The sequence below is a fragment of the Platalea leucorodia genome, assembly GCF_965183815.1.
Source record: "Platalea leucorodia genome assembly, chromosome: 3".
NCBI lineage: Eukaryota > Metazoa > Chordata > Aves > Pelecaniformes > Threskiornithidae > Platalea > Platalea leucorodia.
The window spans coordinates 53,853,691-53,867,044 of record NC_138825.1 but is presented as its reverse complement, the minus strand read 5'-3'; the positions used below and the strand labels follow the sequence as shown (position 1 = coordinate 53,867,044).

General features: G+C 47.6%; 1 protein-coding gene across 3 annotated transcripts in view; it reads right to left on the bottom strand.

The window, feature by feature from the left end:
* UTRN (utrophin) overlaps positions 1-12,372 on the bottom strand; it is a gene marked incomplete at its 5' end in the record, with an annotated part of 401,089 nt that extends 388,717 nt beyond the window's left edge. For all 3 annotated transcript variants that reach the window (XM_082306872.1, XM_082306874.1, XM_082306873.1), the window contains 2 exons: positions 11,228-11,391; positions 12,301-12,372. In XM_082306872.1, the coding sequence (XP_082162998.1) occupies positions 11,228-11,306 (79 nt within the window). The remainder of the gene's footprint in view (positions 1-11,227; positions 11,392-12,300) is intronic.
* Positions 12,373-13,354: the final 982 nt, after the last annotated feature.

The following is a 13,354-nucleotide window of genomic DNA, read 5'->3' as shown; positions in this document are numbered from 1 at the left end:
CGTCCCGGGGTGAGAGCAGGAAGGAAAAAAGCATCTCCAGCTCTTTTGCTCTTCCCCCATACGCTGTGCAGCAAACACTGAGGCAGTCACTGCAGTCTTCCTCCAACTGGAAGAAAAACCATGAAGCTGAACAAGGTAGAGGAGGAACAGACCGCACACACACACACAGGAAAAAAAAAAAAAAAAGAAGAAAAAGGCAACTGCTGGGAAGAACGGAAGCATGATTTTCAAAAACCAATGTTTGGGGCTTTTTAGTTTATTTTGGGTAATTATTTTTAACTGCATATCGTTGAAAAACTATCATCCTCATACTTGGAATTGAACAGGACATCTATTTTTATATTATTTATTCAGTCACAAACAAGACAAATGATAATAAATCAATGCCACAAACAATTATGAAGTCACCCTGGCTGTAAGTTAGCTAGGTTGGTCATTCTATATTGTCGTAACATTTTACGTGAATCTCTGGTTTGTTTTTGCCACAACACCTTTCCTGTGTAAAACAGACTACATCTCATCAGACTCAAGATCCCACTTTTAACTCTAGTTACTCCAAAGCATTTTTGCATCTTCTTTCAACCCCAAATTCTTCCAGCCCAACCAGGTATATACCCCAAGGCAAATTTACACACTCAGGCAGAGAGCAGGCTATTGCATTTTAGGTTTATAACATGGAGGCTTAAATTGAGAAGTATAAATATCCCAGTCTCACAACCGACAGTAGACCAGCATTAGTGCTAACAGGAGATGGATGAACAAACAGCTTACTTCTGCCCAGTGCACACTCTTCCAGTTTGGTGCTTCTGTTCTGGGGGCTGTTTGGTTGATACTGCATGACACATGAAAACAGCACTTGTTACAACCAAGACCCTGTCCCACCTGATGCCTCAGACAGGCCAGACCACAGGACCTCACCTTCCCCCCTACACCCCTGGTATTAACTTCACTATTTCTCTGAGAGGGAATACCGACTCCCAGACTAGCAATTGGGGGTGATCACCCACCAAAAGCAACCCGTTTTGTGAGACCAGCTACTGTTCTTCCCTCCCATTGCACCTCCTCACTTAAGGGAAGCAAAAACATTTACATGAACACAGACTTCCTTTCTTTACAGATATGGTACCCTACGACACACAGAGAGCTCTGTCACACCACAACCGTGTTGTCTGCCTTGCTCAAAATTAAGTGACCTTTTACACCAGAGAGAATTTGAGGATTTTCAATTAGGAAGACTTTTTTTGGTTGGTTGGTGGTTTTTTTGTTTTTAAAAATCAAAAAAGGTGGGTTCTGTCTCTGCATTTTCTTCATGCAGATGAACACACCCGATACTGTTAGTCACCATGTAAGCAAAGTAACTACTGTCCTTAAACAATGATGAAATATTTAACACTGCCAGCTGAGAAGAGGAGGTTATTACCATACAGTGACAGAAAACCTGCTCCAGCAGATTACAGGTAGAGGAGAAGGCCTCAAAGAAGTCAAGAAATTCCTAGCTCAGAAAGATCTGGAAAGAAAAATAGCCTTCATGACCTAGTATGGAAGTTATTTCCCCTCTTAAAACAGAGATGAACAACAAAATACAATTTACATGGAATTCATTAACTTTAAGTTTCCTAAGTTTTAGGAACCACTTACTTCATTATAAGCTAACTGAAAACCTTTCTAAATGGCTGCTTTAGATGAAAAAAATCTGAAATTTGGTTCTTCTCAGGTCCTCACTTCTCATGCCTCACTTCTCTAGAAGAGGGCCTACATAGACCCTGAGAAGTCAGTCCTGAGACCTAATAGCAGGACCCTATGCTCCCTCCTGCCATGCACACATGGATATGGAAGAAAGATGTAGACAGTACCTAATCCTTTTGGCATAAAAAAGGGTATTTTGCCAAACTCTGAAGAGGTGTCATTCAAAGAGAGGTTCTGCTGTAGGACTGAGAAGTAACAGACACCACTGCAGCTGATGCAGCAGTTACTCCTCCCCTGCATCTCAACGGCTCTGTTAAGTCTCGACTGATGTAGTTCTCTTTGAATCAGAAAGGACCAAGAACAGCATCCACATGGAAACATGCCGCCAACTGATGCCATCATTTTCCCAATACCCATAAATAGAAGAAAAAGTTTTTCCCAGTAGAGGTATGATGCACCTAGGCATTTGAAGCTTCTCACTAGAGCTGGAGTACGGTTGTTAAAACTGCATCTCTACTCAATGATTTTTACGCATTGCTCTTCACCGGAGAAAGAGGAACAGGGAAAGAGGGATCTGGCAAGGCAGCAGCACAGAACGCCAGGTGAGGAGCCTGGCATCTACAGGCTCTGTAAAGCACCTCACTAAAATTACAGATAGCAAAGGGGGCTTTTAGTCTCCTTTCCTTTAATACTGTTTTTCCTGTAATCAAGAAGGAACTTTCTGTTAACATCCAGAGGGCAAATAATGAACTTGAATTAGGTTTCAACAGCCTTAAAAAAAAAAAAAAAAGGAGCACAAGCAAAGCAGTATGACATTTGTGACAATGGGCACAACCTCATTTGAACTCTTCCTTCCTCTTTCCTCTGTTCAATTTCGGTTGCACAGTTATACAGTTTAGTACAAAATTCACTTCCACATTAATACAACAGTCAACACTTGACCTTCCCTATTAAGATAGCAGCATAATCTTCCAGAAGTTATGGCACATTTCACGGATTTAATAAATTCTCAAATGCTCAGTGAAACTAGAACAGTGGTTTGGGGCAGGGTGGTGGCGGTTTTGGAGGCTGGGGGGGGTGTTGATTTTTTTTAACTGTCTTTTTCTCCTGAATTACGTCAATATTCAAACAATAATGCTGAAGTTGGGGTGGAGGGGAAGAAGAGGAAAGAAACAAAAATGAAAGCAGAGAAATGCCCTGAAGCACAGCCACTCCTGAGGCACCCAGGCAACAGGCAGAGGCAGGAGTACAGAGCGTCCCGAGGACGCAACAGGGCTCATGGTCCACAGCCCGCAAAGAACCTGTGCCAGCCTGGAGCGTTTGCTCCCGTCCTCCGTGCACCAGGGAGAAACAGCATCCTCACCTGCAAGTACCTGGGCACTGCACAAGTCTGACACTCCGCCAGACAATTACTCCACTCAGACCATAAAGCATGTAAATGTATTTTTTGAGTAGAAAGACCAGAGCGAATACTTCACATCTGTACTGTGACCTTTAATAACTCCCAGATTAAACTTAATAAACTCTATTCCAAATGAACAGTGTGTTAAATGAGCTAAAAATTGATTTAAATTATTTTTTTAAAAAAGCTAGTAAATGAAACCAGCAAGCTCTTAAATTGGGCCCTACGGCCAGGTCCAAGAGAAAAATTCCTGAGCACAGAGGAAAAGCATTCAGAGCAGAAAGATTACGCACCACCATACCAGAGAGTGCAAAACTATATTCAGAAGGAAACTACCAGACTTTCAACTTCCACAAACTCTTTTCTCAAGAAAGAGGCATGACGTTAACACAATGTGCTCCCGTGAATTTCCACGAGAAGCCTCATCCAAGAACAAGATGTACATGTAGAAACCAGAAAAAGAGAGCAATGAACTCTCTCTGGAAATTATTTACGCTGACCATAGCTGTTGTTCATTATTAAGTCAGAATAGAAGTAAAAGCCTAGAAAGAGGGAATAAAAGGTCTTGGTCTATTGGCATTTAAATACTACTTTATTTATTCTCTTCTTTTAATACAATCATATTTTATAATATAACTATTAAAATAACATAGGAACCAGAAGACTTCACCCTATTCCCAGCATGCTCCCATAAAATGTTCCATTTGTTATTCATGCACAGACTACTCTTCTTTGCTCATCCAGGATAGCATGGTAAATTAATAACAATAAAAAAAAGCTAGCAAAATATTTCAGAATTTATCCATCGCACCACTTTTCTCTGATCAATAATTTGTAACCTAACATTTTAGGACCATACTCCACCTTTGGTCCTCTGCCATGATCTAAATTAGGAGAGGAACAAAAACCACATTTGACGCTAGGCAATAAAAGCCAAGTACAAAGGAACTAAAGTTATTTGTGAAATGAATTACACAGACCCAAAGCATGTTGTTTCATGGGTTAAATGCACATTTCTCCACAGTTAAATGCCTAAGCCAGCGACTGTCCATATATGTTTGTCTAAGTCCTCTAGAAAATCTCTCAGAGTTTTTGGCTAATGTGTCCTTTGTTTTCCACAAGGTGAGAGGAAAAGGTGTTTAAGTCCAGTAAGGACCTTCATTACCGGTAATTTATGGCTGAAAAGTATTGCTGCACGTTTGCTATATTGATCAGCAAAATAACCTTAAGAATACATATCTAATCTCTGTCATGTAGCCACATCCTTTCCTACCAGCATGTATCCAGTGTTTTTGAGATAGAACTTGGTCTTTTACCAAAACACACAGCCACCCTATCTCCCACCAGCTGAAGACTCAGCAGCTCTTCATCACTTCTTCCACACCCAGCCGGAGACCCCCACACCTGAAAAAGATCTAGGTTGATAGAGAGTGCTTCTCCAGCATAGGAGCTGCCTCGTTACAAGAGAAACTACTGGTGAGGCCAGACATGCTCAAGTTATTCCTCTCCAGCATCTCAACATGTTTAATGCATCTGTCACATGCACTCAACAGATTAGTATCTAAAAAGAGTGAACACATTTCTGAGCATAAGAAGCCTTCACAAGAAGGTCATTGCCACGGCTGTAGATGGGTCCCCACTGATAACCAGCCTCCCCTGCATCACTGGCACTCACATCCAGAGCTGGTCAGACAGTCAGAGAGAAGACACAGCCCATCACGCACCCAGACAGACTCAACCCTTCCCTCAGCAGAAGGAACTGCAACTGCCCGCACCCTCCCCGTTACGGCTGACCATTTTCCAGCAGCCTCCTCACAGACAACGAGTGCCCAGCCCGGCCCCAGCCACCGTCCACGTCTCCTGGCTGCTTGGACATGCTCCTGGAGTCACAGCCAGCGACTGTACCAGCCCCAGCCTGCTGGTCCCACAGATAAGTGATTACAAAAGATAATTGCAAGTGTTCTTATTTTTGTTCGGTTCTTTTTTTTTTGGCTCCACTCAGGGCTGAGCCCAACCCGGTTCTAATAACCAAAGCAAGCTTTTCTTTTTACTCTCTCCAAAGGCAGTATCAGGTGGTTTGAATGTCCTCTCAAAGAAGCAGCCCAAAGACGTCATATCCTAATAAATAAATAAATGGCAGTTTCTGACTCCTCCTTCTCAATGGCAGATGTTTTGCTGACTTTGCGAGCTGTGTATATTTACAAGTCAATAGTTTCTTGCCTCATTCCCAAAACTACAGCTTGCAACAGAGCCATATCATTGTCTTCTGTCAAACCCACATGTGCCAGAGGGCTCTTCCATTTCCTTAGCCTGTTATTTTTGTCGCTACCTTTAAAACCCCCAGCTTTCTTCTGAAGATACGCTGTCACTTTCTGAAATTACAGCTCAGCTTGCTTCCCTATTTCATTCCAGATACACACTGGGGGAGGGGAGGAAGATATAAAACAGACTTCTGACAAAGTATGGAGCACTAAAAGTTATTCTTTCATCAACACAATAAAAAGTCAGACAATGCAACTCCTCCCTCCCACCTCATGATGTTTAAACCCTGTTATTCGTTCTTCAGACTGTTATTAAGGCATCCAAATAAATGCAGTTCTCCCCAGCTTCTTGCTAGGTGCATCTCAGCTCCCAGGGTGGGTGGGAACAGCTGCGCTCTTCTAATTGTGCATTTTTCTTCGAAGGAGGGATACCGTACAACACAGGAAAAGCAGATCGTGCGGGCTCCAAGCACACCAATCCATGCTGCTACCTGGCAGCAGGGCAGCTATACTGTCCTGGAACAACGCGAGCTCAGCTGGAGCCCACATGCTCTTCCCCTCACCCTTCCACACCTACGCTGGATTACCTAGTCCAGTCCGTCTCCCCATTTACTCGCATTTGAAGGATGTTAATAACAATACTGCCCTACTCTTCCCTGCTCACAAGAGTCAACCCCAACACACACACCATGGATTCTGCTAGGAGGAATAGTTAAGGTGAGGAGGAAAATTAGGAGCAGTTTACTGAGAGGTGTTGAGACAGCACAGCTAATTCTTTGCTAAGCTCCCCAGTGCTGTGAACTTTGAGAATTTCTTTGCACATGAAAACATTTTCATGATACTGTATGAGAGTCTTCCATCTTCCCCCAGAGCTGAGGGGAAAAAGGGGGACAGAGGCTCAAAGAGCACTGGGGGCAGTGAAGCCGCAAACTTCACATTGCTCCTGGTCTGCCCCTCACCTCGGCACCCCTCCTCCAGGGGATCCTCATCGGTGGGGGGTCCCACACCACCAGCCGCTGCCTCTCCCCACCCAGACTTTTAGACCTCTTTAGAAAGACTTAACACATGAGACGCGGTGCCTCACACAGCAGCTCTTGCCCAGGGTTATGTCTTCATTTCCTGGCAGAGCACGCACAAATCAATGGGCTGCTTTTATGGTTTGGGTTTTTTTTTTCTCCCCAAGGAGCCTCAATTTCTATTCCAAGGCAAAGTCGTGCTTCAAACACACAGAGCAGCATATGTTATTTCTTTACCTACCAATCAAGAGACTAGAAGAAACCAGACTGGTACTTATATATCTGCCATTTCATAAATGCTAGGCAATACCCTAGAACTGTCTTCACTGCAGCATCCAGTCCGTCCCCAGCAGACGGCCCAAGAAAAGGAGGCAATACAAATGACAGAAAGGAGTCAGGCTACAGCAACCTAAAGGTTTAGTTTTGAAAAACAGTCATTTTAGTGGCTAGAAATAAGGAGCAGCAAATTTGTCGCTTGTCTTTAACACCTTGTCGGCACACACTCTGCACAAACATCCCTGAAGAGTTCACAGAGTGCAAAACCAGCTATGCCAACCCCGCGCCCACTTGACAGAATCCTAAGGCTCCACCTGCAACTCTAACAACTCCTGGCCGTTTCACACCAATGGAGCCAAAAACGACAAACGAGAAGCAGCACGTTTGGCCCACAGCAATCTGGCGGCGAGAGGCAAGACCGAAGGAACTGGTTCCAAAGGCAGCATGTGGCACTGCGGGGCAGGGAGGTCCCGGAGCAAGGGGGCTGCCGGCCAAGTAGGCATTGCTTCATGAGGACAGACAGACAGACAACAGCAGCAGTTCTCAGAACAAGCCTTGCCCAAGAACTCCAAAAATAAGTTACAATTTCTCAAAGCAGTCTTTCAGTCAAATATATTTAATGTAATTAAAAATGAAAGGTAGATGAGGAGAATTAAGATCCCCTCAATTTAGACAGGAACTCGTATCTTAAAATGCACCAGAGGCGTAGAGTAATCTTCCAGAAATGTTTTTCCTGTCACGTCTTACTGTTTAATTATATATTACCATTCCAAGCTACCATGACAGATTTTAAGTGAGTTTGTCTTTTTTCCGTAATTAATCATAGCAAAGACTCATCTGTTCTTCAAGCCCGGTGATGACAGCACCGTTTTCACCACTGTAAGGCAATCATCCCACAGCATTCCTTCCTGAAAGCTATTGCAAAGAGAAAAGCTCACCTATCTGCACAAGATGCCTTTCAAAGATAAAAATCAGCTCAAAGATATAAATACATTACTTCATACTACAGGGAAGTAGAAAAGGGAAAACTGCTTTTCCATTGCAAGCAATCATACAGACAAACAGGCTAATAATGCTAAATAAATGCTAATTATAAATATATAAATCCAACATAACCATCCAGGAGCAAGTATCCTACCCCTTAAATATCAGACACTCAGAGCCATCAGCATCCACCATTGGTTCAGGAGGAAAGGAGGCAAAAAGACACTTGGATCTTCTGCAAACATAAGGCAGCCTCTCTTATAATTACCATAGCCAACAGTTATTTTAAAGGCAGCTTTGGTCACCATCATATTCCATTCTAAATGCAGAAGACGTGTCTTCAAAAATAACTTGTAGCTACATGTAGCTCAGTGCTAACAAACTATCTAATCAAAGAAGAGCCACATCCAAAGCAGAATAAATGCTAATTGGACAACAGAAAGAAGTCTTTCTTTTTTTTTAGTATCACAAGTCATAAAAGTGAGATTACTGGGGGGGTGAGGGGGGACAGAAAAAAAAAGACGACAACTTTCTTGCTTTGGAAAATCAAGCATTTATCGCTTACAACTACTGCATATAGCACATTCATAGAAAGTTTTCTTGCTGACCGCTGAAGGAAAAAGTATTTCCAACATAATTAATAACATACAGGGATCTCTGTTCAAATTGTTTTATCCTTCGTCCTCTCAGTTTGAACTCCCCAAAGGATGAATTAGATACTTGCAAAATTACTTTTTCCCCCATCTGTGAAATCCTGCGACACATACTTTTTTTTTTTTTTGCACAAGCAACAAATAGAAATCCAATCCGCTGTTAATTGATTTTGATTGCTCTATAGAAAAATTATGATTTTCTGCAGCCCTCCTCTATCCTTCACATAGTACGCTGGTAGCTTCCCAATTACAAGTCATTAAGCAAAAAAATTACATAGCTTGTTCTGTTCATAAAAAACAGGCATAGATGGGCACCACAGAGCCCTGAGCAGCCGTAAAACTGTGTGTGTCTTATTAGAGCCTTGTAAGAGTAACTTTAGATCAAAGCTCAAGTTTTCAATAACCAATCACTGTATTAACAGTGCCACCTTTATGGCTTTCTAGCTCCTTCCCAGTTTTCCAAAGCAAGTTAACTAAAGCAGCAATGACTACAAAAAAGACAATGTATTCAGTTTCACAGGCTGCTAAAGACTAAAGTTTATGTTTGTTTCCAAATATTTAGCAACATTTTTACTAGTACCACTCTTTGTTAAGGCCTGACCTCCGAAAGATCCTTGCATTCCACATGATAATTTTCTTCCAAGTTATAACAAAATATAAGATTTAGCCATGTATCTTAAGCATCATTTTTAGAAGATGAATGTTTTTAAATAACCACGGTATCCTGACAGCTTGCTGATCTGTTCCAAAAAGATGAAGAAAAACATGTTGAAAAAGACAGACAATCACCCAGGAGAGCAGAGAGAGAGAAAAAGTGATCTTTACACACGGCATTATACATCTCTGTCTCTCTCCTTTTATTTACAAGAACAGGGTCAACTGTTTTCAATGTTCTTCTTTAAAAATGCATAGGAATAATATGCACTTAAAAATATTATGACATATTAAATCACCTAAATATTTTCATCCACTAGAAGTGGGGTTTGGATTTTATTTATTAAGAGAGAAAGTATTAAATGCATATTTGCATGCTCTCTCTAATCAAAGTGTTAGAGATTTCCCATATCAGAGGTGATGAACACACATCTTTCTTACAGAGTAGCAAGAAACAGAATAACGGCCCATTTTCTATGATAGAAGAAAGGAGAGTGGAGATCCTAAACCTTGTCTGGTTCTGCTCTCTGTAGCCTCAAAACCCAAACAGACCTGTAGCTACCCCAAATATTAGTCAGTGAAAAAGGTAACAGTTCTACTGTACTCCAGTGACTTATACTGTGAAGAACATCCCGTGCTGAAGAACTCTTCCCAGCAAAAAACAACTCAGTTTTCCTTTCTAAGTATCAAAATTAGCATTCTCTTTTCCAGGCATAGCTTATAATATTTTTCTCCCAGTCCTGACAACTAGCCTTTAATTTGCTGCCATCTGTACTTCAGGAAACTTCAGCCCTTTCATTAGGAAATCCCTCCCACAGGTTTACTTGTAGGGAATGGTTCAGCTCTGAGCTATGTAGTACAGTAATTAACATGAAGAAATCGCACATCCAGATCCAAACCAGTGTATTATTTAGAAGAGATGAATTATTTAACATCAATCTTCACTCGCAATTTTTAATTTAATGCACAAGTCTTCTAGCCTTGTGAGTATTAGAATATACATCATTTTCTCATTAACAGAGAAGAAAGTTAAAGCTGTTGTAACAGGAGATTTACAATCGTCTGCCCTAACGAAAACAACAGAACTTACTGTACAATTTGTTCATCCAAGGAAAACCTCAAATACAGCCATGTTTCCTCAGACATCCTGTACAACTGTACTACTCGCGTACATATATGCATACAAACTGTCTGCGAGCCATCCCCAAACTCAAAGCCCTTAGAGGTGCTGACTACACACTTATAATCAAATAAAGCTACGTCCAGAGGTTTCAAAATAACAGCAGAAAATGTAAACCAGCACTACAGAATTCGAGATGGAAAACCACAAGCATTTCTGTTTCATAAACTGCCCTTCCAGAAGTTACAAGGAAGACTGCCTCCACCAAAGGTGTCGTTCCTCGGAAAGAGGAGGTCTCAGAAACAAACTATTTAAACACCAATAGGATCCAGATTCAAACCCGCATCCTACGTGATCCGACATATCAAATCACCACCAACCGACGAGCTACAGTTTTTAATGTATGGTGCATTTAAAAAACACACTGTTCAGTTTCAGATATCGAAGGAAAATCTTTTGACAACAGGAGCATTTTGCATTTAGGAGAGAAAAAGAGAGCCTTTGAGGCTAAAGAAGCGAGCATCCGGCCTCTGGATGCAGCACAAATTTCTACCAAGGTTTAAAGAACTCACTTCTGCCCCTCCAAAGCCTCCGCTCTCCCCCTGCCCAAATGAGGGCACCGCCTTACCCCCCCCAGCATCCGTCAGAGCCTGAGAAGACTCAAACGTACAACAACCAAAAAAACCCCACGTTTTTCCAATAACCTTCAGATCCGCTACATGAATGTTTTGCTGGAGGAAATGCCTGAGCGAGCGAGTAGCCTTAGACAACTGTTTTACATTAAGGAGGAAGCACATTAGTTTACTGCACGAGTCCTACCGCGATGCACTTTTAGGAGGTGCAGTATTGCGGCCACAGTTGCCATTTTCAGTGTCTGAGAATAAACACAAAAGCTGCCAACACTAGGTTGCATAAGAGCACTTTAAGCACATGGTTATTTACAAAAGCAGAGGTAATTATAATGCAGGAGGTGGATCCCAAACAAACAGACTTGACTAAAACTAACAACAAAAAAAAAATCTACAATTATTATTACTTAATTGCAGGACAGCTGCGCCAACAGCCTCAGTCCCTCGCTGTACGACCAATATACGGCCAAAAAACCGGCTGGAAAAACGTGCTGTTTGAAAATGCAAGCTGACGTCAGAAGAACACCATTTCTCTCGACGGCTTACCTGATCTGGACTTAATGATGTCGCTGAACTCGCTGTGTCCCCCGCCGGGTCCCTCCTCCTGGTCGGAGACGTGGGCCATGCTCGCGGGCTGGGGTACGCCACGGGCGCAGCCTAAATCCCTGGGGAGGGGGCTCCCATGGAGGGCCCCGGCTCAGCACCAGCACCTGCAGCGGGGACGGGGAGCAGAGCGGCACGGTAACTGCGCGGGCTGCGCCGGGGGCGACCCGCGTGGGAAGCGGCGGCCGGGAGCGGCGCTCGCTGGCCGTGCCCAGGCGCGGCGGGGCCGCCACCAGCCGCTCGCCGTGCCCCTGCCGGGGGACGCCTCAGGGGATTCAAAAAGTGGGGCGGCACGGAGGGGTGCTGCTGGCCGGTTTAACCCCCAGCCACGAGAGAGAAGCTTCAGCCCCCCTCGGGCAACGGGGCGCCCCGTGCCCACCCGTGCGCCCCGGAGGGGCGGGACGCGGCCCCCGCAGCGACGCCGCCGCCGCCACCTGCGGTACCCGGCCGGCACCAACGGGACGTCCCCGCTCGAGGGGTGCGAAGCGGGGCAGCCCCGCTCCTGCCGCGCCGGGGCATCTGCCAGCGGGGGGCTAAGGGCAGGCGGGCTCCTCCGGCCGGCCCGGGGGCGCGGGAGCGGCCACGTGTGGGCGAAGCCACGAAGCCCCTCGCCCCGGCGGGGGGCCGAGCCCGCGGGAGGGGCCCCGCACACGGCCCCGGGCAGCCGCCCGGCCCTGCCCTGCCCGCCCCGCCAGAGCCGCCGCCCCGCTCCCCGGGCGGGGATCCGACCCGGCGGGCGGCCGGCACCTCCTCCCTCGGGCACCCCCGCGGCGCGGCCGCCCCTCGCCCCGGCTCCCCGCGGCCGCCCGTCCCGCCCGCTCCCCCGCCGCGCCCGCAGGTGCGCCCGGCCGCGGGTGTTCCGCCCCCGGCCCCCCGCCTTTACCGGCTCGGAGCCGGGGAACGAACTTTCCCCCCCGCGCCCCTCCCGGAGCCGCGGCGCCCGCCGCCTCCCCGCCGGGCGGCCCCGCTCCCAGCGGTGCCGGGGCACCCGCCGCCAGCAGCCCGCCGCCACTCACCCCTCGGACACGGCGGCGGGAGGCGGCCCCGCTTCCCCACGGCCCGGCCCGGCTCCTCCCCGCGCCCCGGACCCCGGCGGCGGCGGCAGCTCCCGCTGCGCTGGCGGACCCACAACTTTCTGTGCGAGCCGCTGCCGCCCCTCCTCCTCCTCCTCCTCCTCCTCCGCCCCTCCCGGCCCGTCCCGGCCCTGCGGCGGCTCCTCCTCCTCCCCCGGCCCCGGCGCCCCCTTTGTCAGCCGGGCCAGCGCCGCGGCTGCGGGAGGGCCGCCCCGGCCGCGCGGCCCCTTCTCCGAGGGGGCGGGGCTGCGCCCGCCGCGGGCCCCGGCCGGGACGGGGCGGGGCGGGGCGGGGCAGAGGGGGCGGGGCGAGGCCGGCCCCGCCCCGGCCCCGCGCCCCGCGCGGGCCCCGCCCGGGAGAGCGGCGGGGCCGTGGGGGCGCCCCGGGGCGGGCAGCGCCCCCCCCGCTCCTCCCCGCGGGCCTCCCCGGCCGCGCCGCTGCGCTCCCGCCGCCCCGTCCGTTTCCCTTCCCCCCAGGCACGAGCGCCGTCGCGCCGCGCCTCGGAGGCGAAGCGCGGGGCGGGGCGGGCACCGCGAGGCTGCGCTGCTCGGTCGCCCGGCCGCTCCCCGTTAGCACCGGAGTCGGGCGGCAGGGGAGCGTGGCGGCGTTTGGCGGGCACTTCGGACGTTTACAGCCGTAGCAGCGGGAAACGGCTCTCCCGAAACTGGCCCGGCGCGGGGTGGCCTGCGGCCGTCAGGCCCGGGAGGCTGCCGCTGGGCGAGGGAGGCGCGGTGCGGACCGGGAACAACGTGCTGCGCTGGGTGTCCGCAGTCACTTCTTACGTACGGTCAGACATATATGTGTTAGTAAAATACTTAGCTCACGCTAATTAATTTATTGCCGCATGTGCAATCTGGGCATGAACGTACTCATGTTTGCTCAGGCAAGTACTCTTTACTCCCCTATACGGTACGGTTGCTGAACACGTGGCCCTTATTTGTCTTGGTAAGCACTAGCCTGAAGTTCAGCGATATCGGAGGGACACCGCAGCTGCGTA